At 39.3% G+C, this 26737-nt stretch overlaps 1 protein-coding gene across 14 annotated transcripts in view; it reads right to left on the bottom strand.

The window, feature by feature from the left end:
- The window catches only part of LOC110534594 (fibronectin), a 272449-nt gene that overhangs the window by 112998 nt on the left and 132714 nt on the right, over positions 1–26737 (bottom strand). For 11 of the 14 annotated variants that reach the window (XM_036934025.1, XM_036934023.1, XM_036934032.1 and 8 more), the window contains 5 exons: positions 22522–22791; positions 21756–22025; positions 10596–10865; positions 6255–6524; positions 5491–5760 (listed from right to left, as the gene is read on the bottom strand). In XM_036934025.1, the coding sequence (XP_036789920.1) occupies positions 5491–5760; positions 6255–6524; positions 10596–10865; positions 21756–22025; positions 22522–22791 (1350 nt within the window). The remainder of the gene's footprint in view (positions 1–5490; positions 5761–6254; positions 6525–10595; positions 10866–21755; positions 22026–22521; positions 22792–26737) is intronic. The other 3 variants (XM_036934030.1, XM_036934028.1, XM_036934034.1) reach the window with 3 other exon arrangements.

The following is a 26737-nucleotide window of genomic DNA, read 5'->3' as shown; positions in this document are numbered from 1 at the left end:
CAACTATTTTTCAATCTGCATGGCACAGTTGTCAACATCCTGGTCCTCAAATGAAACTGGTAAACTTTCCTATTTATGCTATTTGTATTCCTCTGCCAGTTTTGATCCTTTATATTGGGCAGACAGACAAGCTCCCTACTTCCTCCTGCTACTACCCTCCTCCTCCATTTTTGGGGCAATGCTGTAGTCAATTGGTTGTACTCTTGGATTGAGCAAACCTTCCCGTACAATTCTGATAACTCCATGAAGGACATAACTCTACCATTACAATTTCATTTAAGAACAAAATACCCCTTTCAAACATCTTTCCTCTAAGTACAGGTATTTTATCAACCAGCACATTTGAGTTCAGCCATAATATTTGTTGTAATATTTGTTCTATCTTTTCAGGGGGATGAAATTGAAATTGTAGCCAGCTCTGCAATGCTTGTTTGAAAAAGACAGATACTTAAAAAAAATATCTTGTTCAATTAGTCGAAAATGAGACATGGCAAACTGCACAAAGGCAAAAAGGCAATTTTTAAACAATGATTCTTATTAATCTACTTGAGAACCATTTAGGGGTCAACTACAACTTTTGAATGAGTGAAGCTTTTGGAGAGAATTTAGTGCTTTAATATTTAATAATCTCAACCACCAAATTCATATTCATTATGTAGATGTTCTCATTGTATTTTGCCCCGTTAAGCTTCCCAGATAAAGCAAAATACTTTTTGCTAACATGATTTGAAAAACGGATCATCAGGAGTAGGCAGCTCCATAAGTGAGTAAACTGAAACATGACTATGGAGTTAATCGGGTCAAATTTTCCATAAAGAGACAGGTATTTACCTCTCCATGGTTGCAGGATCTTGTCTGTTTTTACAAGTTTTCTATTGAAATTCAATGTGGAGAGCTTATTTACATATTTTGTGATATGAATACCGAGTATGTCTACTTCACCATCAGCCCATTTTATAGGTAAGCTGCAAGGTAATGTAAAATATGTATTTTTTAAGGATCCAATACATAATATTGTACACTTATCATAATTAGGCTTTAGTCCAGAGAGTACAGAAAAGTGATCTAGATCTTTAATGAGATATTGCAGGGATCTAGCTTGCGGGCTTAAAGTAAAATTTGAGTCATTGGCATATCTTTGTTTTTAAGCCTTGGATTTCTAATCCTCTAATGTTGTTATTGGATCTGATTATAATAGCTAGCATTTTGATGGCCATAATGAATAGATATTGTGACAGCGGACACCCTTGTTTGACTCCTCTTGACAATTCAAAACTCTCTGAGAAGTAGCCGTTATTTACTATTTTACACCTGGGGTTGCTATACATTATTTTTACCCATTTTATGAGAGAATTACCGAAATTGAAAAAATCCAGGAATTTATAAATACAATTCAGTCTTACATACGTAAGGGAACATTTTGACATTTGCTGTATGGTTAGTGAGAAAGTCCATATTGCAAATGTACGGTCCCTTACTAGACGTCCGAAAATGTTTGTAAAATTCGCAATCGGCGTCGGGCCGTGCGGTAGGGCCGGACCTACCGGGAAGTCATCAAATGAACTTTCTTGGACATTCGGTTTCCATTTTATAAAATAATCAAATTTTGGTCATTTTTCCGCTGTCCAGGAAAATCCCACAAGAGGGCATAAGCAATCATATTGCAATTGTACAAAACATCCCGAATCACGACGGGGCCTTATCTCCAAAACTGAAAATATTTTGAAGCTGAAACTTGGTGAGCGTAGGTTTGGCATAATGGGCAGTTGGCCCCGAACAAGATGGCGTCTAGGCCTCAACGGTTTTTGAGTTATGGCCATTTCTCTGGGATTAAAGGTCCAAAATGAAAATAGAGAAATAATTTTTCCACTTCACGTCAAAGTCAAGGAGCCTCCGGTGTCAATAAAAAAAGAACCAGCCATTTATCTATCGTCATTTAAGAGAAATCATACAATGACTAATTGGTGATGTTAACAAATAGGCGTTTTTTTTCAACAGTTACAGATCAAGTTGCAGGGTGTTCATACGAATCTTTTTAAAGTGTGCTGCGAAGCTCTGCAAGATTTCTGTGATTTTGTATGAGTTTCTGAAATAACACACACTCACTAAACCCTCCGTAAATAACTCAGTTCTTAACGTAAAGACTTATAACTCAGGATTCTGTAAAGGCATACCCCAATCAGGATATGAGTTTATTTATAGCTTCCTGTGCCAACCGGAAGTGCCTTAAATGGTGTCATAGTGGCTGTTTCCAAGGGTTAAAAAGGTCAGATCTTTTCAAAACTTCATATGTGTGATTAGGCAACCCCCATGAATTGTAAGTCAGTTATTTTTCCCAACAGATGTCAAAGAAAAGCTCTCACACACACACACAGCAAGGATGGAGTGAAAAAATTAGATCCATAATATTGACAGAAACATGGCAAACGTTTTTTATAATCAATCATCAAGGCGTTTTTCAAATATCTATTTGATAATATATCAACCGGGACAGTTGGCTTCCCAGTAGTAGCGAGAGGCACAAAGGCCGCCTTTGTCTACTACGTACAAATACCTCTGAGAGCCACCAGCTGACCACTGACGCAATGTTGTTGTTCACGCTCATTTTTCAAAATAAAAGCCTGAAACTATGTCTTGTGACACTAGACACATTAGGGAAGCCATAGAAAAAGGAATCTGGTTGATATCCCATTCACTGCTCAATAGGGACGCATAGGAACGCAGAGCTTTCTAAATAAGAGTCCCTTCCTGATTGGATTTTTCTCAGGCTTTCGCCTGCAATATCAGTTCTGTTTTACTCACAGACAATATTTTTACAGTTTTGGAAACTTTAGAGAGTTTTCTATCCTAAGCTGTCAATTGCATGCATATTCTAGCATCTTGTCCTGACAAAATAGCCCGTTTACTTTGGGAACGTTCTTTTTCCAAAAATGAAAATAGTGCCCCCTAGTTTCAAGAGGTTATTAACTCCTTTGGAAATTGGTCATTGAGACCGAGTTTGGTCCCTTTAAGCTCCCACCCTCTGCTTTTGATCAGCTCCTTTTGTTGGTGTGTTAAAATTTTCCGATGATCGGCCGATGATCAGACCAAGTCTGTGTACTCGGTGGAAAGCAACCTTCTTTACAGTCTCTATAGGAAGTTTCAATGCGGATTTCATGAATTCTCTGATCGCGCCAAATGTATTATTGGATGCGTCTTCAGGAAAACCGGAAAAAAATATATTTTCACGCATGCTACGACATTGTATGTCTAGTAGCGTCTTCTTCATCACCCCGTTTTCCCTGAATAGACAATTCATGTTGGAATCGTGTATTTTTACCTTGGCTGTGAGAGTCTTGTTTTCTATTTGGAGCGTGAAAATTTCACTCTGGCTGAACTCCAAACCCCCCCTCAGCCCCTCTACCTCCTCACACAACTTTTCCATTGTTGCATGGATTCCAGAGCACTAGCCTCTACCTCAATGCTAAGTAAATTATTCTTGTCTGTAGATTAATCTGTTTTACTTTTTTTGTCGTGTTAAAATTATTTTGTGAGGTGGTCGGATCTTTCCACTAAGGAGTATATTGTTCCTCCAAAGCGTAAAGCTGTTGGTACTCGTCGATTTCCCTCTGGATCTGCTTGGTATCCAGATTGGATCTATACTGCAACCAGTTGTTTTACAAAAAGATAACAATGAGTCTTTCCCACGACGACGACAGGTGTCTGTAGTACAGCCAGCTAGCACTCGCGGAATCCACGCAAAAAAAAGAACACAAACAAGCAGTCCCAGCCGTTGTGGAATCCGTAGTAACAAAAACTTTAGTTCGGATTAAAATCTATTTATTTAAAAAGTTTTAATGTAAACAACGGTACAGTATCCTGTTGTGCGCTCTGATGACGTCTCTCTCTCGACTGTACCTTTGTTTATCCCATGAGAAACTCTGTGTGGTTTGTGTTGCACTGCTTTGCTTTATCTTGGCCAGGTTGCAGTTCTAAATGAGAACTTGTTCTCAACTAGCCTACCTGGTTAAATAAAGGTGAAATATATACATATCTTTTAAATAAACACATGTGCTCGCCCAGCTGGTATTTAAGAGCTGCTGGTCCTGATGGTATTTAAGAGCCGCTGGCCCTGATGGTATTTAAGAGCTGCTGGTCCTGATGGCATATAAGAGCTGCTGGTCCTGATGGTATTTAAGAGCTGCTGGTCCTGATGGTATTTAAGAGCTGCTGGTCCTGATGGTATTTAAGAGCCGCTGGCCCTGCAGGGGTTTAAGAGCTGCTGGTCCAGTGCATCAGATGGAGAGATGAGCTATACCTCATGTTAGGGTGGTCACATCATTCAGACAGAAACTGCTGTTATTTAACTCCATATCCTTTTTGCTTGGTGTAGGTTTTACTTTTAGTTTGTCATTTCAGAGGTAAACCTTAGTGGGCATCCATGGTGGGTGTCTTTAGAACCCCTTACTAGTGGCTTTGCCATCTTTCAGTGGGAACCCCCATGGTGTCTTTTAGAACCCGTTACTAGTGGCTTTGCCATCTTTCAGTGGGAACCCCCATGGTGTCTTTTAGAACCCGTTACTAGTGGCTTTGCCATCTTTCAGTGGGAACCCCCATGGTGTCTTTAGAACCCGTTACTAGTGGCTTTGCCATCTTTCAGTGGGAACCCCCATGGTGTCTTTTAGAACCCGTTACTAGTGGCTTTGCCATCTTTCAGTGGGAACCCCCATGGTGTCTTTTAGAACCCGTTACTAGTGGCTTTGCCATCTTTCAGTGGGAACCCCCATGGTGTCTTTTAGAACCCGTTACTAGTGGCTTTGCCATCTTTCAGTGGGAACCCCCATGGTGTGTTTTAGAACCCGTTACTAGTGTCTTTGCCATCTTTCAGTGGGAACCCCCATGGTGTCTTTAGAACCCGTTACTAGTGGCTTTGCCATCTTTCAGTGGGAACCCCCATGGTGTCTTTTAGAACCCGTTACTAGTGGCTTTGCCATCTTTCAGTGGGAACCCCCATGGTGTGTTTTAGAACCCGTTACTAGTGGCTTTGCCATCTTTCAGTGGGAACCCCCATGGTGTCTTTTAGAACCCGTTACTAGTGGCTTTGCCATCTTTCAGTGGGAACCCCCATGGTGTCTTTTAGAACCCATTACTAGTGGCTTTGCCATCTTTCAGTGGGAACCCCCATGGTGTCTTTAGAACCCGTTACTAGTGGCTTTGCCATCTTTCAGTGGGAACCCCCATGGTGTCTTTAGAACCCGTTACTAGTGGCTTTGCCATCTTTCAGTGGGAACCCCCATGGTGTCTTTCAGAAAACCTTTTGAAACCCTTTCTGTTCATGTTTGTTGAAGTGATTATCTTTGTTAGTTCCCTTTTCTGGGAGCGATGCCATTGTTTGTCTTTGTGGAATTTAAATTGACACATCCATTATGATTTGTTAATTTACAAGAGACTTTTTGATAACTAGTCAAAGTTTGACACCAGACACAATACCGAAGTAGGGTACTTCCTTACTTGTGGTGAGGGTTGTTGACACCAGTTGACTTTTCTTTCCATTTTCCAGCACAGTGCAGACAGTGACAGAGTACTGAGTAGCAGGTTTCAGGTCAGAGAGAGTGATGCTGTGTGAAGATGTGGTAGTGATGTGTTGTTCTGTCCCTGGACAGTGGTAAGAGATCTGGTACTGATGTTGGGTTTGGTCCAATCCTGGTGACTGGTTCCAGCTAACAGCAGCTGATGTGGTGTCCACTGAGTGAACAGTCAGCTGGTCTGGAGCAGGAAGTACTAAGAAAGATAAACAAGAAATAAGCTAAAAAATAGAAGTCACAACAGAAGTTGGATTTAGGGGTTTCTGCTGTATCCATTTATCAACGGTGGTCCGCTGCTGCTACATTGTTGCCGCCACTCCAATTTCTTTAAATATAAAATAAAATAATGGTGTCATTAAAAATCCTCTCCACAATAACAAGTGTTTAACACTGTACTATTGATAAAGTTGAAGCAAGCAGAGGCAGATCAACTCCTTGACATAATGACTCACACTAATGGAAGAAAGCAAGAATTCACACACTATAAAAACGTGTATTCATTTCAGCACCAAACTGTATGATAAGATCTGAGGAATTCACCATCATATATTTCTCATCAGGGAAGATACTGTACCTTTACATCCCATGTTAAAACATCCATTATGATTAGTTAATAGTCATTTTGATAACTAGTTAAAATGTAATAACCTTTGACACCAAACATAATACTTAAGTAGGGTACTTCCTTACTTGTGGTGAGGGTTGTTGACACCAGTTGACTTTGCTTTCCATTTTCCAGCACAGTGCAGACAGTGACAGAGTACTGAGTAGCACATTGCAGGTCAGAGAGAGTGATGCTGTGTGAAGATGTGGTAGTGATGTGTGGTTTTGTCCCTGGACAGCGGTAGGAGATCTGGTAATGATGTTGGGTTTGGTTCAATCCTGGTGGCTGGTTCCAGCTAACAGCAGCTGATGTGATGTCTACTGAGTCTACAGTCAGCTGGTCTGGAGCAGGAAGTACTAAGTGAAAATAGATTATTGTCAGGGCTATAGTTTTACTCCAGAAATATATTACAGGAGAAAAAGTAGAAAAGGCTGGCTTGCAATTCCTTTTAATATGGAAAGGAACAAGCTAAAAAATATAAGTCACACTACAACAACAAAAATGTTCTGCAATGTTGAAAATCCAAATAACAAGGTGTGGATACAATGTTGCTACTTGTCAGACTCAATCTAGGCACAAACAGGGTTGCCAGGTCAAGCTAAAATTTCTAGCCCAATGAACACTCAAAACCCACACAACAGGCCTGAGAACTAGCCCCATTTTTATTTTCACAGCAAGGGAAGAGTTGCCATATTTAGACAATAAACCCTTATCTCATAACATTAGATCTAATTAAGAAGAAATAAACTCAGCAAACAAAGAAATGCTGTGACACACCGCCCCAAACCATGACGGACCCTCCACCTCCAAATCGATCCCGCTCCAAAGTACAGGCCTCGGTGTAACGCTCATTCCTTTGACGATAAACGCGAATACGACCATCACCCCGGTGAGACAAAACCACGACTCGTCAGTGAAGAGCACTTTTTGCCAGTCCTGTCTGGTCCAGCGACGGTGGGTTTGTGCCCATAGGCGACGTTGTTGCAGGTGATATCTGGTGAGGACCTGCCTCTCTCAGCCTATTGCGGACAAGTCTGAGCACTGATGGAGGGATTGTGCGTTCTTGGTGTTAATTGGGCAGTTGTTGTTGCCATCCTGTACCTGTCCCGCAGGTGTGATGTTTGGATGTACCGATCCTGTGCAGGTATTGTTACAAGTGGTCTGCCACTACGGGGACTATCAGCTGTCCGTCCTGTCTCCCTGTAGCGCTGTCCTCGGAGTCTCACAGTACAAACATTGCAATGTATTGCCCTGGCCACATCTGCAGTCCTCATGCCTCCTTGCAGCATGCCTAAGGAACATTCACGCAGATGAGCAGGGACTCTGGGAATCTTTATTTTTGTGTTTTTTAGAGGCCTCTTTATTGTCCTAAATTTTCATAACTGTGACCTTAATTGCCTACCGTCTGTAAGCTGTTAGTGTCTTAATGACCGTTCTACAGGTGCATGTTCATTAATTGTTTATGGTTCATTGAACAAGCATGGGAAACATTGTTTAAACCCTTTACAATGAAGATCTGTGAAGTGATTTGGATTTTTACGAATTATCTTGAAAGGATCCTGAAAAAGGGATTATTTTTTTGCTGAGTTTATAATCCCAAAATTCGGGTTTCCTCTAAATATAAATTGTTGCAAGCTATGACATGAAATAATAAAGGAATTTGAATATGTGGAAAGAAGGCTAAGGGCTGTTCTTAAGCATGACACAATGCCTGGATACAGCCGTTAGCCGTGGTATATTGGCCATATACCACAAACACCAGGGGTGCCTTATTACTATTATAAACTGGTTTCCAACATAATTAGAACAGTACAAAGTAATGCTTTGTAATACCCGTGGTAAGTGGTCAGTTATAAACTGTGTGGTTCCGCATTGTGTTGTGTGTAAGAACAGCCCTTAGCCGTGGTATATTGGCCATATACCATACCTGCTCAGGCCTTATTGCTTAATTAAACCACAGCTTTCACCCACTCAGCATTCAGGGCTCAAATAGGTTTATAATTGTAAATAAATCTCCTTTGTGCATGTGCATAACTATAGATAAATCTGACAGGAGAGTTTGAGTGATGAAAGTTGGACAGAAGATTCAAAATCTCTCAGTAAGAAACACTTGGATGAACATAAAAAAATTACATTAGGCTATTTTCTGGCAATTGTGCTGTTATTTGGTGCCAGATGTTAAAACTACTAACCATTGTAAATGGCCCATTTATGAGATTGACTTGTCATTTCAATAGGCATAGGCTACAGACTACAATCTGGGTTTATGGTTGCAATTACATTTTGTCACGGTTAGTTTTGATAAAGGCAGGTAGCCTATAGCCCCTGATAGGTCTACATCTCATTTCAGATTGTCTACAGTAGACTAGACAAGATATAGGCGAGATGCAAACCTGAACAATTTATCAGCTTGCTTAGTTTAAATTAAGACAAATGCATTTAACATAAATAGCGAGGCGATTTCGAGGTAAGAACTGCTTGTGTTTCCCAATAGCCTGCTGGAATAGGCTACTGAAGATGGGGTCATAATTTCAATCACAGAATTAATATCATATCTGTATATGAACTGAATATGCTTGTCAACAACAGCCAGTGTTAATTTTTTGGAATGTATTTTACCTACAAAAATATAAAAATATAAAAATCCAGAAAATCACGTTGTAGGATTTTTAATTAATGTATTTGCAAATGATGGTGGAAAAAAAGTATTTGGTCACCTACAAAAGTTTATCTCAATACTTTGTTATATACGCTTTGTTGGCAATGACAGAGGTCAAACGTTCACAAGATTTTCACACACTGTTGCTGGTATTTTGGCCCATTGCTCCATGCAGATCTCCTCTTGAGCAGTGATGTTTTGGGGCTGTTGCTGGTCAACACGGACTTCCAACTCCCTCCAAAGGTGTTCTATGGGGTTGAGATCTGGAGACTGGCTAGGCCACTCCAGGACCTTGAAATGCTTCTTACGAAGCCACTCCTTCGTTGACCGGGCGGTGTGTTAGGGATCATTGTCATGCTGAAAGACCCAGCCACGTTTCATCTTCAATGCCCTTGCTGATGGAAGGAGGTTTTCACTCAAAATCTCACAATACATGGCCCCATTCATTCTTTCCTTTACACGGATCAGTAGTCCTGGTCCCTTTGCAGAAAAATAGCCCCAAAGCATGATGTTTCCACCCCAATGTTTCACTGTAGGTATGGTGTTATTTGGATGCAACTCAGCATTCTTTGTCCTCCAAACACGACGAGTTGAGTTTTTACCAAAAAGTTATATTTTGGTTTCATCTGACCATATGACATTCTCCCAATCTTCTTCTGGATCATCCAAATGCTCTCTAGCAAACTTCAGACGGGCCTGGACATGTACTGGCTTAAGCAGGGGGACACGTCTGGCACTGCAGGATTTGAGTCCCTGGCGGCGTAGTGTGTTACTGATGGTAGGCTTTGTTACTTTGGTCGCAGGTCTCTGCAGGTGGTTCTGGGATTTTTGCTCACCGTTCTTGTGATCATTTTGACCCCACGGGGTGAGATCTTGCGTGGAGCCCCAGATCGAGGGAGATTATCAGTGGTCTTGTATGTCTTCCATTTCCTAATAATTGCTCCCACAGTTGATTTCTTCAAACCAAGCTGCTTACCTATTGCAGATTCAGTCTTCCCAGCCTGGTGCAGGTCTACAATTTTGTTTCTGGTGTCCTTTGACAGCTCTTTGGTCTTGGCTAGAGTGGAGTTTGGAGTGTGACTGTTTGAGGTTGTGGACAGGTGTCTTTTATACTGATAACAAGTTCAAACAGGTGCCATTAATACAGGTAACGAGTGGAGGACAGAGGAGCCTCTTTAAGAGGAAGTTACAGGTCTGTGAGAGCCAGAAATCTTGCTTGTTTGAAGGTGACCAAATACTTATTTTCCACCATAATTTGAAATTAAATTCATTAAAAATCCTACAATGTGATTTTCTGGATTTTTTTTCTTATTTTGTCTGTCATAGTTGAAGTGTACCTATGATGAAAATTACAGGCATCTCTCATCTTTTTAAGTGGGAGAACTTGCACAATTGGTGGCTGACTAAATACTTTTTTGCCCCACTGTAAGAGCTGCTGGCCCTGCGGGTATTTAAGAGCTGCTGGTCCTAATGGTATTTAAGAGCTGCTGGTCCTGATGATATTTAAGAGCTGCTGGCCCTGATGGTATTTAAGAGCTGCTGGTATTTTAGAGCTGCTGGCCGTGCTGGTATTTAAGAGCTGCTGGTTTTTAAGAGTTACCGGGCCCTGATGGTATTTAAGAGCTGCTGGTAGTTAGGAGCTGCTGGTCCTGCTGGTATTTAAGAGCTGCTGGCCCTGCTGGTATTCAAGAGCCGCTGGCCCTGATGGTATTTAAAGTTTAATCAACTTTGACATTAAACATAATTCTTTAGTAGGGTACTTCCTTACTTGTGGTGAGGGTTGTTGACACCAGTTGACTCTGCTTTCCATCTTCCAGCACACTGCAGACAGTGACAAAGTACTGTTTACCACATTGCAGGTCAGAGAGAGTGATGCTGTGTGAAGATGTGGTAGTGATGTGTGGTTCTGTCTCTGGACAGCGGTAGGAGATCTGGTAATGATGTTGGGTTTGGTTCAATCCTGGTGGCTGGCTCCAGCTAACAGCAGCTGATGTGGTGTCCACTGAGTCAACAGTCAGCTGGTCTGGAGCAGGAAGTACTAAGGGAAAATAAACACATCATTGTCAACAAAAATAAATATAAAATAAAAGAATGTTGTAATTCTAAATCCTCTCCACAATAACAAAGTGTTTAACACTATACTACTGGTAAAGTTAAAGTAAGCTGAGGCAGATCAACTCCTTGACATAATGACTCACATGAATGGAAGAAAGCATGAACTCAGATACTGTATTATAATCAAAGTTGAATGATTTCAGCACCAAAATGCATGATGAGATGGAATTAACCATCATATCTTTCTCATCAGGGAAGATACTGGACCTTTATACCCTATGCTGGCTGTTACGGGTTTCGGTTCTGTTACGGGTTTGGGTTTATCTATCCATGCTTAAGCCACCTTGTTAGTCAGTATTTGTTACACTTTAAGCCCCGCCTTATCTCAGCTCACTGGTCACCATAGCAGCACCCACTCGTAGCACACTCTCCAGCAGGTATATTTCACTGGTCATCCCCAAAGTCAACTCCTCCTTTGGCCGACTTTCCTTCCAGTTCTCTGCTGCCAATGACTGGAACGAATTGCAAAAATCACTGAAGTTGTAGTCTTATATCTCCCTCACTAACTTTAAGCATCAGCTGTCAGAGCAACTTACCGATCATTGCCAATATACACAGCTCATCTGTAAATAGCCCACCCAACTAACTCATCCCCATATTGTATTTTTTTTCTTGCTCCTTTGCACCCCAGTATCTCTACTTGCACATTCATCTTCTGCGCATCTATCACTCCAGTGTTTAATTGCTATATAGTAATTATTTTGCACTATGGCCTATTTATTGCTTTACCTCCCTAATCTTACTACATTTGCACACACTGTATATTGTTCTTATCTATTGTGTTATTGACTGTACCTTTGTTTTTGTTTTTTTGTATGCATTGCACATTTATTTGAATAAATAACTCTTCAATAACATGATAAATGTATTTTTCAAACTATACCCTCTACGTATGTACGTATGAATGGATGGATGGACCTTTTGGGGAATTGTTTATGTGGTAACAGTAATAGGCCAATAGGGGGCAATCCTCACCCTTCCTTAGTGAAACTGTTGTTTCAGTAGGATCACTTTCGAATCAATCAGATCAAGCGTTAACCGGCAGTGTCTGTGGTATAGCTGCTTTGGAGCAGCTGCTCTTTTTAAAAAATAATTATTTATTACAGAAAACACAAGGAAGGGGTAACATTAAAGTATTATTATCTCTGCTGGCCACCCCCTTCATGTTTCTAAGCAACATATCTTTCAACTATGCTATGATGTTTAACGTACAATTTTAACATATCTAATTGAATAGGATCTACATAGTGCTTGTTGAAGATAAATACTTTTACTAAGAGTATTAGTATATTAGTAATTGACTAAACAGGTCTCTCCAGATATCCTAACAGTACTATTTCTAGAGTCAATTTTAGATCAATGCTATGCATTTTCAGCCGTTCCTGAACCTGAGACAGGCTACCTGAGGACAATACCAAAATAAATGGTTGATTGATTCTGTATCCTCACAACAAAATCTGCAGGGCTTCGATGACTTTATGCCCCAAATATTCAAAATTTTGTTGGTGACAAGAATTCTATATAATAATTTGAGCTGAAAAGCACGAAGTCTTGAATATTGCATTGTTTTATATATCAACTCATACATCCTGTACCATGGAATCGGTACATCAAAAATCTCTTCCCAACTATTTTTCAATCTGTATGGCACAGTTGTCAACATCCTGGTCCTCAAATGAAACTGGTATACTTTCCTATTTATGCTATTTGTATTCCTCTGCCAGTTTTGATCCTTTATATTGGGCAGACAGACCAGCTCCCTACCTCCTCCTGCTACTACCCTCCTCCTCCATTTTTGGGGCAATGCTGTAGTCAATTGGTTGTACTCTTGGATTGAGCAAACCATCCTGTACAATTCTGATAACTCCATGAAGGACATAACTCTACCATTACAATTTCATTTAAGAACAAAATACTATTTTCAAACATCTTTCCTCTAAGTACAGGTATTTTATCAACCAGCACATTTGAGTTCAGCCATAATATTTGTTGTAATATTTGTTCTATCTATTCAGGGGGATGAAATTGAAATTGTAGCCAGCTCTGCAATGCTTGTTTGAAAAAGACAGATACTTAAAAAAAATATCTTGTTCAATTAGTCGAAAATGAGACATGGCAAACTGCACAAAGGCAAATTTTTAAACAATGGATGATCTTTTCTTATTAATCTACCTGTCATCTCAAACACCGAATTCAAATTCATTATATAGATATTCTCATTTTATTTTGTCTCGTTAAGCTTCCCAGATAAAGCAAACTACTTTTTGCTAACATGATTTGAAAAACGGATCATCAGGAGTAGGCAGCTCCATAAGTAAGTGAGTACACTGAAACATGACTATGGAGTTAATCGGGTCAAATTTTCCATAAAGAGACAAGTATTTACCTCTCCATGGTTGCAGGATCTTGTCTATTTTTACACGTTTTCTATTGAAATTCATTGTGGAGAGCTTATTTATATATTTTGTGATATGAATACCGACTATATCTACTTCACCATCAGCCCATTTTATAGGTAAGCTGCAAGGTAATGTAAAATATGTATTTTTTAAGGATCCAATACATAATATTGTACACTTTTCATAATTAGGTTTTAGTCCAGAGAGTACAGAAAAGTGATCTAGATCTTTAATGAGACATTGCAGGGATCTAGCTTGCGGACTTAAAGTAAAATTTGAGTCATTGGCATACCTTTGTTTTTAAGCCTTGATTTTTCTAATTCTCTAATGTTGTTATTGGATCTGATTATAATAGCTAGCATTTTGATGGCCATAATGAATAGATATTGTGACAGCGGACACCCTTGTTTGACTCCTCTTGACAATTCAAAACTCTCTGAGAAGTAGCCGTTATTTACTATTTTACATCTGGGGTTGCTATACATTCTTTTTACCCATTTTATGAGAGAATTACCGAAATTGAAAAAATCCAGGAATTTATAAATACAATTCAGTCTTACTTTATCAAATGCCTTTTCAAAATCCGCTATAAATACCATTCCTGACTTCTTGTATGTTTTATGATGTTACAGTGCCTTGCGAAAGTATTCGGCCCCCTTGAACTTTGCGACCTTTTGCCACATTTCAGGCTTCAAACATAAAGATGTAAAACTGTATTTTTTTTGTGAAGAATCAACAACAAGTGGGACACAATCATGAAGTGGAACGACATTTATTGGATATTTCAAACTTTTTTAACAAATCAAAAACTGAATAATTGGGTGTGCAAAATGATTCAGCCCCTTTACTTTCAGTGCAGCAAACTCTCTCCAGAAGTTCAGTGAGGATCTCTGAATGATCCAATGTTGACCTAAATGACTAATGATGATAAATACAATCCACCTGTGTGTAATCAAGTCTCCGTATAAATGCACCTGCACTGTGATAGTCTCAGAGGTCCGTTAAAAGCGCAGAGAGCATCATGAAGAACAAGGAACACACCAGGCAGGTCCGAGATACTGTTGTTTAAAGCCGGATTTGGATACAAAAAGATTTCCCAAGCTTTAAACATCCCAAGGAGCACTGTGCAAGTGATAATATTGAAATGGAAGGAGTATCAGATCACTGCAAATCTACCAAGACCTGGCCATCCCTCTAAACTTTCAGCTCATACAAGGAGAAGACTGATCAGAGATGCAGCCAAGAGGCCCATGATCACTCTGGATGAACTGCAGAGATCTACAGCTGAGGTGGGAGACTCTGTCCATAGGACAACAATCAGTCGTATATTGCACAAATCTGGCCTTTATGGAAGAGTGGCAAGAAGAAAGCCATTTCTTAAAGATATCCATAAAATGTGTTGTTTAAAGTTTTCCACAAGCCACCTGGGAGACACACCAAACATGTGGAAGAAGGTGCTCTGGTCAGATGAAACCAAAATTGACCTTTTTGGCAACAATGCAAAACATTATGTTTGGCGTAAAAGAAACACAGCTCATCACCCTGAACACACCATCCCCACTGTCAAACATGGTGGTGGCAGCATCATGGTTTGGGCCTGCTTTTCTTCAGCAGGGACAGGGAAGATGGTTAAAATTGATGGGAAGATGGATGGAGCCAAATACAGGACCATTCTGGAAGAAAACCTGATGGAGTCTGCAAAAGACTGAGACTGGGACGGAGATTTGTCTTCCAACAAGACAATGATCCAAAACATAAAGCAAAATCTACAATGGAATGGTTCAAAAATAAACATATCCAGGTGTTAGAATGGCCAAGTCAAAGTCCAGACCTGAATCCAATGGAGAATCTGTGGAAAGAACTGAAAACTGCTGTTCACAAATGCTCTCCATCCAACCGCACTGAGCTCGAGCTGTTTTGCAAGGAGGAATGGGAAACAATTTCAGTCTCTCGATGTGCAAAACTGTTAGAGACATACCCCAAGCGACTTACAGCTGTAATCACAGCAAAAGGTGGCGCTACAAAGTATTAACTTAAGGGGGCTGAATAATTTTGCACGCCCAATTTTTCAGTTTTTGATTTGTTAAAAAAGTTTGAAATATCCAATAAATGTCGTTCCACTTCCTGATTGTGTCCCACTTGTTGTTGATTCTTCAAAAAAAATACAGTTTTATATCTTTATGTTTGAAGCCTGAAATGTGGCAAAAGGTCGCAAAGTTCAAGGGGGGCGGATACTTTCGCAAGGCACTGTATATTATTTCTAGTAGTTGTCGTATATCATCTCCAATGTATTGTCCATGTAAAAAACCTGTCTGATCAGGATGAACAATACCTGGTAAAACCCTTTAAAACCTCTTAGAGCTCTAGGGGCGCTATTTCATTTTTGGATAAAAAACGTTCCCGTTTTAAGCGCGATATTTTGTCACGAAAAGATGCTCGACTATGCATATTCTTGACAGTTTTGGAAAGAAAACACTCTGAAGTTTCAGAATCTGCAAAGATTTTGTCTGTAAGTGCCCCAGAACTCATTCTACAGGCGAAACCAAGATGATGCATCACCCAGGAATTAGCAGAATTTCTGAAGCTCTGTTTTCCATTCTCTCCTTATATGGCTGTGATTGCGCAAGGAATGAGCCTACACTTTCTGTCGTTCGCCCAAGGTCTTAGCAGCATTGTGACGTATTTGTAGGCATATCATTGGAAGATTGGCCATAAGAGACTACATTTTCCAGAGGTCCGCCCGGTGTCCTTTGTCTAAATTTGTGCGTAATCTTCAGGTGCAGGCATTTTCTCCTGGGATTCAGGAGAGAAAGCATGTTTCCAAGAACGATGTATCAATGAAGAGATATGTGAAAAACACCTTGAGGATTGATTCTAAACAACGTTTGCCATGTTTTCAGTCGATATTATGGAGTTAATTTGGAAAAAAGTTTGCGTTTTGAGGACTGAATTTATGGATTTTTTTTGGTAGCCAAATGTGATGTATAAAACGGAGCTATTTCTAATACACAAGGAATCTTTTTGGAAAAACTGAGCATCTGCTATCTAACTGAGAGTATCCTCATTGAAAACATCAGAAGTTCTTCAAAGGTAAATTATTTTATTTGAAGGCTTTTATGTTTTTGTTAATGTTGCGTGCTGGATGCTAACGCTAATGCTAACGCTAAATGCTAACGCGAAATGCTAACTCTAGCTAGCTACTTTTACACAAATGATTGTTTTCCTATGGTTGAGAAGCATATTTTGAAAATCTGAGATGACAGTGTTGTTTACAAAAGGCTAAGCTTGAGAGATGGCATATTTATTTCATTTCATTTGCGATTTTCATAAATAGTTAACGTTGTGTTATGCTAATGAGCTTGCTGATAGATTTACACAATCCTGGATACAGGGGTTTTTTCATAGCTAAACGTGACGCAGAAAACGGAGCGATTTGTCCTAAACAAATAATCTTTCAGGAAAAACTGAACATTTGCTATCTGAGAGTCTCCTCAATGAAAACATCTGAAGTTCTTCAAAGGTAAATTATTTTTTTGAATGCTTTTCTGTTTTTTTGTGTAAATGTTGCCAGCTGAATGCTAATGCTAAATGCTACGTTAGCCATCAATACTGTTACACAAATGATTGTTTTGCAATGGTTGAGAAGCATATTTTGAAAATCTGAGATGACAGTGTTGTTAACAAAAGGCTAAGCTTGAGAGCTAGCATATTTATTTCATTTCATTTGCGATTTTCATGAATAGTTAACGTTGCGTTATGGTAATGAGCTTGAGTCTGTATTCACGAACCCGGATCCGGGATGGGGAGATCAGAAAGGTTAAATTCTGAGTGCTATGCATTTTGCTAGTTTTTTGGCATCACAACATTGAAGTGTAAGGCGCCTCCAGTTTTTTAGATAGACCGGGTCTTTATATTTGCCATCTGGGTCTTGTTTTAATAATATAGAAATCAGACCTTCCTGCAGAGTACCTGACAGACTACCATGTCTATAGGAGTAGTTAAAACAATCTAACAATGGAGCTATTAGTATGTCAAAAAATACTTGATATACCTCTACCGGTATGCCATCAAGCCCTGGGGTTTTTCCAGACTGAAAGGATTTAATAGCCTCAAAAAAGTATTCCTCTGTAATTTGGCCTTCACACTGATCTTTCTGTACATTTGTTAATTTTCAGTTTTTTATATTATTTGGAAATAATTCCTTACCGTAATCTTCATTCAGTGGGAGAGGATGAGACTTTTAAAATATAATTCGGAGAATCATAGATGACTCCGTCTTCAGTAACAAGTTTCTGCAAATTATTTTTGTTAGCGTTCCTGTATTGGAGATTCAGGAAGAATTTTGTGCATTTTTCTCCATATACCATCCAGTTTGCTTTATTTTTGTAATAGATTACATTAGATCGTTCTTGAAAAAGTTCCTCAAGTTATTTTTGTTTCTCGTAGTATCGTTTTTACTGCCATCTACCTGTACTATTAGTTCATGGATTTCCCTTGTTAGCCTTGTTTCTTTAGCCAGAAACTGCTTTTTTATTATTGAGGAATATTGAATTGAATGTCCCCTGAAGGTATATTTAAAGGTATCCCAATCAACAATGTTACTTGCTAAACCTATATAAACATATGATCTCTGTAATTATAAACAAAGGCTTCTGTACCAAATATTAAGTTCTGCTTTTCTGATGTATCAATTACTAACAGGTCTGTGAGAGACGGAATTCTTACTGGTTGGTAGGTCGATCAAATACTTATGTCATGCAATAAAATGCAAATTAATTACCTAGAAATCATACAATGTGATTTTCTGGATTTTTGTTTTATAATCCGTCTCTCACATTTGCAGTGTACCTATGATAAAAATTACAGACCTCTACATGCTTTGTAAGTAGAAAACCTGCAAAATTGGCAGTGTATCAAATACTTGTTCTCCCCACTGTATATAGACTTGTAGACAAATACATAAAAAAGATAGGCAAACAAAAAACACATTTAATTATCGACAATAGAGAGAGAGAGAAGAGGAGAGAAAGAGAGAGTGAGAGAAGAGAGCCAGATCAGGTGTGTGTGTGAATGTAAAAGTCTGTATGTGTAAGCAAGCATGTAGTTGAGTGCGTGTGTGTTCATATCCACTTCATAATGTTCAGATATTTTAAACAGTTCCCATACCTTCTTTTTTTCATAACCTGAAGTCCCTGTAGAATTTAGTTCAGCCACGGTGCTTTGGAGCTGTCTCGGAATAGTTGTCCATCTATAAAGAGTTTGTTGCACGCCTACCATGCATCCTTTGTTGTCTTTGTGACGGATACAGTCTCTTACGACGTTTGTTTAAAACCTCTTAGAACTACCCCTCCTGGATCCGGGAGAATTGTCATCAACTGACACTAATTAGCATAACGCAACGGACAAAAAATATTACTAGAAAATATTCATATTCATGAAATCACAAGTGAAATATAGTGAAACACAGCTTAGCCTTTTGTTAATCACCCTGTCATCGCAGATTTTGAAATGATGCTTTATAGCCAAAGCAAGACAAGCATTTGTGTAAGTTTATCGATAGCCTAGCATAGCATTATGTCCAGCTAGCAGTAGGCAACTTGGTCACGAAAATCAGAAAAGCAATCAAATTAAATCGTTTACCTTTGATGAGCTTCGGATGTTTTCAGTCACGAGACTCCCAGTTAAAGAGCAAATGTTCATTTTGTCCCATAAAGATTATTTTTATAGCAGAAATACCTCCGTTTGTACTTCACGTTTGGTTGAGAAATCCACAGGAAACTGCGGTCACGACAACGCCGAAAAATATTCCAAATTAGATCCATAATATCGACAGAAACATGGCAAACGTTTTTTATAATCAATCCTCAAGGTTTTTCAAATATCTATTTGATAATATATCAACCGGGACAGTTGGCTTCCCAGTAGGAGCGAGAGGCTCAAAGGCCTCCTTTGTCTACTACGTACAAATCACTCTGAGAGCCACCAGCTGACCACTGACGCAATGTTGTTGTTCACGCTCATTTTTCAAAATAAAAGCCTGAAACTATGTCTTGTGATACTAGACACATTAGGGAAGTCTTGGAAAAAGGAATCTGGTTGATATCCCTTTCACTGCACAATAGGGACGCATAGGAACGCAGAGCTTTCTAAATAAGAGTCCCTTCCTGATTGGATTTTTCTCAGGCTTTCGCCTGCAATATCAGTTCTGTTATACTCACAGACAATATTTTTACAGTTTTGGAAACTTTAGAGTGTTTTCTATACTAAGCTGTCAATTATATGCATATTCTAGCATCTTGTCCTGACAAAAATATCCTGTTTACTTTGGGAACATTCTTCTTCCAAAAATGAAAATAGTGCCCCCTAGTTTCAAGAGGTTATTAACTCCTTTGGAAATTGGTCATTGAGACCGAATTTGGTCCCTTTAAGCTCCCACCCTCTGCTTTTGATCAGCTCCTTTTGTTGGTGTGTTAAAATTTTCCGATGATCGGTCGAGGACCTTTGGTCTTGTCGCTCCGAGCTCCATGTCTACAGGAAAACCGGAAAAAAATATATTTTCACGCATGCTACGACATTGTATGTCTAGTAGCGTCTTCTTCATCACCCCGTTTTCCCTGAGTAGACAATTCATGTTGGAATCGTGTATTTTTACCTTGGCTGTGAGAGTCTTGTTTTCTATTTGGCGCGTGAGAATTTTACTCTGGCTGAACTCCAAACGCCCCCTCAGCCCTGCTACCTCCTCACACAACTTTTCCATTGTTGCATGGATTCCAGAGCACTAGCCTCTACCTCAATGCTAAGTAAATTGTTCTTGTCTGTAGATTAATCTGTTTTACTTTTTTTTGTCGTGTTAAAATTATTTTGTTAGGTTGTCGGATCTTTCCACTAAGGAGTATATTGTTCCTCCAAAGTGTAAAGCTGTTGGTACTCATCGATTTCCCTCTGGATCTGCTTGGTATCCATATTGGATCTTTACTGAAACCAGTTGTTTTACAAAAAGATAACAATGAGTCTTTCCGACGACGACAGGTGTCTGTAGTACAGCCAGCTAGCACTCGCGGAATCCACGCAAAAATGGAACCCAAGCTTGCAGTCCCAGCCGTTGTGGAATCCGTAGTAACAAAAACTTTAGTTCGGATTAAAATCTATTTATTTAAAAAGTTTTAATGTAAACAACGGTACAGTGTCCTGTTGTGCGCTCTGATGACGTCTCTCTCTCGACTGTACCTTTGTTTATCCCATGAGAAACTCTGTGTGGTTTGTGTTGCACTGCTTTGCTTTATCTTGGCCATGTTGCAGTTGTAAATGAGAACTTGTTCTCAACTAGCCTACCTGGTTAAAAAAAGGTGAAATATATACATATCTTTTAAATAAACACATGTGCTCGCCCAGCTGGTATTTAAGAGCTGCTGGCCCTGATGGTATTTAAGAGCTAATGGTCCTGATGGTATATAAGAGCTGCTGGTCCTGATGGTATTTAAGAGCTGCTGGTCCTGATGGTATTTAAGAGCCGCTGGTCCTGATGGTATTTAAGAGCCGCTGGCCCTGCAGGGGTTTAAGAGCTGCTGGTCCAGTGCATCAGATGGAGAGATGAGCTATACCTCATGTTAGGGTGGTCACATCATTCAGACAGAAACTGCTGTTATTTAACTCCATATCCTTTTTGCTCCAGATCCCGAGTTGGTGTAGGTTTTACTTTTAGTTTGTCATTTCAGAGGTAAACCTTAGTGGGCATCCATGGTGGGTGTCTTTAGAACCCCTTACTAGTGGCTTTGCCATCTTTCAGTGGGAACCCCCATGGTGTCTTTTAGAACCCGTTACTTGTGTCTTTGCCATCTTTCAGTGGGAACCCCCATGGTGTGTTTTAGAACCCGTTACTAGTGGCTTTGCCATCTTTCAGTGGGAACCCCCATGGTGTCTTTTAGAACCCGTTACTAGTGGCTTTGCCATCTTTCAGTGGGAACCCCCATGGTGTGTTTTAGAACCCGTTACTAGTGGCTTTGCCATCTTTCAGTGGGAACCCCCATGGTGTCTTTTAGAACCCGTTACTAGTGGCTTTGCCATCTTTCAGTGGGAACCCCCATGGTGTCTTTTAGAACCCGTTACTAGTGGCTTTGCCATCTTTCAGTGGGAACCCCCATGGTGTCTTTAGAACCCGTTACTAGTGGCTTTGCCATCTTTCAGTGGGAACCCCCATGGTGTCTTTCAGAAAACCTTTTGAAACCCTTTCTGTTTATGTTTGTTGAAGTGATTATCTTTGTTAGTTCCCTTTTCTGGGAGCGATGACATTTTGTTTGTCTTTGGGGAATTTAAAATTGACACATCCATTATGATTTGTTAATTTACAAGAGACTTTTTGATAACTAGTCAAAGTTTGACACCAGACACAATACCGAAGTAGGGTACTTCCTTACTTGTGGTGAGGGTTGTTGACACCAGTTGACTTTTCTTTCCATTTTCCAGCACAGTGCAGACAGTGACAGAGTACTGAGTAGCAGGTTTCAGGTCAGAGAGAGTGATGCTGGATGAAGATGTGGTAGTGATGTGTTGTTCTGTCCCTGGACAGTGGTAAGAGATCTGGTAATGATGTTGGGTTTGGTCCAATCCTGGTGACTGGTTCCAGCTAACAGCAGCTGATGTGGTGTCCACTGAGTGAACAGTCAGCTGGTCTGGATCAGGAAGTACTAAGAAAGATAAATAAGAAATAAGCTAAAAAATAGAAGTCACAACAGAAGTTGGATTTAGGGGTTTCTGCTGTATCCATTTATCAACGGTGGTCCGCTGCTGCTACATTGTTGCCGCCACTCCAATTTCTTTAAATATAAAATAAAATAATGGTGTCATTAAAAATCCTCTCCACAATAACAAGTGTTTAACACTGTACTATTGATAAAGTTGAAGCAAGCAGAGGCAGATCAACTCCTTGACATAATGACTCACACTAATGGGAAGCAAGCAAGAGTTCAGACACTATAAAAACGTGTATTAATTATTTCAGCACCAAACTGCATGATGAGATCTGGGGAATTCATCATCATGTAATTCCCGTCAGGGAAGATATTGGACCTTTGCATCCCATGTTGACACATCCATTATGTTTTGTTCATAGTTATCTTTAACTAGTTAAAGTTGAATTAACTTTGACATTAAACATAATATTTTAGTAGGGTACTTCCTTACCTGTGGTGAGGGTTGTTGACACCAGTTGACTCTGCTTTCCATCTTCCAGCACACTGCAGACAGTGACAAAGTACTGTTTACCACATTGCAGGTCAGAGAGAGTGATGCTGTGTGAAGATGTGGTAGTGATGTGTGGTTCTGTCCCTGGACAGCGGTAGGAGATCTGGTAATGATGTTGGGTTTGGTTCAATCCTGGTGGCTGGCTCCAGCTAACAGCAGCTGATGTGGTGTCCACTGAGTCAACAGTCAGCTGGTCTGGAGCAGGAAGTACTAAGGGAAAATAAACACATCATTGTCAACAAAAATAAATATAAAATAAAAGAATGTTGTAATTCTAAATCCTCTCCACAATAACAAAGTGTTTAACACTATACTACTGATAAAGTTAAAGTAAGCTGAGGCAGATCAACTCCTTGACATAATGACTCACATGAATGGAAGAAAGCATGAACTCAGATACTGTATTATAATCAAAGTTGAATGATTTCAGCACCAAAATGCATGATGAGATGGAATTAACCATCATATCTTTCTCATCAGGGAAGATACTGGACCTTTATACCCTATGCTGGCTGTTACGGGTTTCGGTTCTGTTACGGGTTTGGGTTTATCTATCCATTGAGGTTGACTAGGTTGGGCGCTCTGATTGGAGTCACCTTGTTAGTCAGTATTTGTTACACTTTAAGCCCCGCCTTATCTCAGCTCACTGGTCACCATAGCAGCACCCACTCGTAGCACACTCTCCAGCAGGTATATTTCACTGGTCATCCCCAAAGTCAACTCCTCCTTTGGCCGACTTTCCTTCCAGTTCTCTGCTGCCAATGACTGGAACGAATTGCAAAAATCACTGAAGTTGTAGTCTTATATCTCCCTCACTAACTTTAAGCATCAGCTGTCAGAGCAACTTACCGATCATTGCCAATATACACAGCCCATCTGTAAATAGCCCACCCAACTACCTCATCCCCATATTGTATTTTTTTTCTTGCTCCTTTGCACCCCAGTATCTCTACTTGCACATTCATCTTCTGCGCATCTATCACTCCAGTGTTTAATTGCTATATAGTAATTATTTTGCACTATGGCCTATTTATTGCTTTACCTCCCTAATCTTACTACATTTGCACACACTGTATATTGTTCTTATCTATTGTGTTATTGACTGTACCTTTGTTTTTTTGTATGCATTGCACATTTATTTGAATAAATAACTCTTCAATAACATGATAAATGTATTTTTCAAACTATACCCTCTACGTATGTACGTATGAATGGATGGATGGACCTTTTGGGGAATTGTTTATGTGGTAACAGTAATAGGCCAATAGGGGGCAATCCTCACCCTTCCTTAGTGAAACTGTTGTTTCAGTAGGATCACTTTCGAATCAATCAGATCAAGCGTTAACCGGCAGTGTCTGTGGTATAGCTGCTTTGGAGCAGCTGCTCTTTTTAAAAAATAATTATTTATTACAGAAAACACAAGGAAGGGGTAACATTAAAGTATTATTATCTCTGCTGGCCACCCCCTTCATGTTTCTAAGCAACATATCTTTCAACTATGCTATGATGTTTAACGTACAATTTTAACATATCTAATTGAATAGGATCTACATATTGCTTGTTGAAGATAAATACTTTTACTAAGAGTATTAGTATATTAGTAATTGACTAAACAGGTCTCTCCAGATATCCTAACAGTACTATTTATAGAGTCAATTTTAGATCAATGCTATGCATTTTCAGCCGTTCCTGAACCTGAGACAGGCTACCTGAGGACAATACCAAAATAAATGGTTGATTGATTCTGTATCCTCACAACAAAATCTGCAGGGCTTCGATGACTTTATGCCCCAAATATTCAAAATTTTGATGGTGAAAAGAATTCTATATAATAATTTGAGCTGAAAAGTCTTGAATATTGCATTGTTTTATATATCAACTCATACATCCTGTACCATGGAATCGGTACATCAAAAATCTCTTCCCAACTATTTTTCAATCTGCATGGCACAGTTGTCAACATCCTGGTCCTCAAATGAAACTGGTAAACTTTCCTATTTCTGCTATTTGTATTCCTCTGCCAGTTTTGATCCTTTATATTGGGCAGACAGACAAGCTCCCTACCTCCTCCTGCTACTACCCTCCTCCTCCATTTTTGGGGCAATGCTGTAGTCAATTGGTTGTACTCTTGGATTGAGCAAACCTTCCCGTACAATTCTGATAACTCCATGAAGGACATAACTCTACCATTACAATTTCATTTAAGAACAAAATACTATTTTCAAACATCTTTCCTCTAAGTACAGGTATTTTATCAACCAGCACATTTGAGTTCAGCCATAATATTTGTTGTAATATTTGTTCTATCTTTTCAGGGGGATGAAATTGAAATTGTAGCCAGCTCTGCAATGCTTGTTTGAAAAAGACAGATACTTAAAAAAAATATCTTGTTCAATTAGTCGAAAATGAGACATGGCAAACTGCACAAAGGCAAAAAGGCAATTTTTAAACAATGATTCTTATTAATCTACTTGAGAACCATTTAGGGGTCAACTACAACTTTTGAATGAGTGAAGCTTTTGGAGAGAATTTAGTGCTTTAATATTTAATAATCTCAACCACCAAATTCATATTCATTATGTAGATGTTCTCATTGTATTTTGCCCCGTTAAGCTTCCCAGATAAAGCAAAATACTTTTTGCTAACATGATTTGAAAAACGGATCATCAGGAGTAGGCAGCTCCATAAGTGAGTAAACTGAAACATGACTATGGAGTTAATCGGGTCAAATTTTCCATAAAGAGGCAGGTATTTACCTCTCCATGGTTGCAGGATCTTGTCTGTTTTTACAAGTTTTCTATTGAAATTCAATGTGGAGAGCTTATTTACATATTTTGTGATATGAATACCGAGTATGTCTACTTCACCATCTGCCCATTTTATAGGTAAGCTGCAAGGTAATGTAAAATATGTATTTTTTAAGGATCCAATACATAATATTGTACACTTATCATAATTAGGCTTTAGTCCAGAGAGTACAGAAAAGTGATCTAGATCTTTAATGAGATATTGCAGGGATCTAGCTTGCGGGCCTAAAGTAAAATTTGAGTCATTGGCATATCTTTGTTTTTAAGCCTTGGATTTCTAATCCTCTAATGTTGTTATTGGATCTGATTATAATAGCTAGCATTTTGATGGCCATAATGAATAGATATTGTGACAGCGGACACCCTTGTTTGACTCCTCTTGACAATTCAAAACTCTCTGAGAAGTAGCCGTTATTTACTATTTTACACCTGGGGTTGCTATACATTATTTTTACCCATTTTATGAGAGAATTACCGAAATTGAAAAAATCCAGGAATTTATAAATACAATTCAGTCTTACATACGTAAGGGAACATTTTGACATTTGCTGTATGGTTAGTGAGAAAGTCCATATTGCAAATGTACGGTCCCTTACTAGACGTCCGAAAATGTTTGTAAAATTCGCAATCGGCGTCGGGCCGTGCGGTAGGGCCGGACCTACCGGGAAGTCATCAAATGAACTTTCTTGGACATTCGGTTTCCATTTTATAAAATAATCAAATTTTGGTCATTTTTCCGCTGTCCAGGAAAATCCCACAAGAGGGCATAAGCAATCATATTGCAATTGTACAAAACATCCCGAATCACGACGGGGCCTTATCTCCAAAACTGAAAATATTTTGAAGCTGAAACTTGGTGAGCGTAGGTTTGGCATAATGGGCAGTTGGCCCCGAACAAGATGGCGTCTAGGCCTCAACGGTTTTTGAGTTATGGCCATTTCTCTGGGATTAAAGGTCCAAAATGAAAATAGAGAAATAATTTTTCCACTTCACGTCAAAGTCAAGGAGCCTCCGGTGTCAATAAAAAAAGAACCAGCCATTTATCTATCGTCATTTAAGAGAAATCATACAATGACTAATTGGTGATGTTAACAAATAGCCGTTTTTTTTCAACAGTTACAGATCAAGTTGCAGGGTGTTCATACGAATCTTTTTAAAGTGTGCTGCGAAGCTCTGCAAGATTTCTGTGATTTTGTATGAGTTTCTGAAATAACACACACTCACTAAACCCTCCGTAAATAACTCAGTTCTTAACGTAAAGACTTATAACTCAGGATTCTGTAAAGGCATACCCCAATCAGGATATGAGTTTATTTATAGCTTCCTGTGCCAACCGGAAGTGCCTTAAA

Source organism: Oncorhynchus mykiss, chromosome 10 (genome assembly GCF_013265735.2).
Source record: "Oncorhynchus mykiss isolate Arlee chromosome 10, USDA_OmykA_1.1, whole genome shotgun sequence".
NCBI classification, from domain to species: Eukaryota; Metazoa; Chordata; class Actinopteri; order Salmoniformes; family Salmonidae; genus Oncorhynchus; species Oncorhynchus mykiss.
Note: the sequence above shows the minus strand (reverse complement) of the source record. Positions and strands in the feature narration are given on the sequence as shown.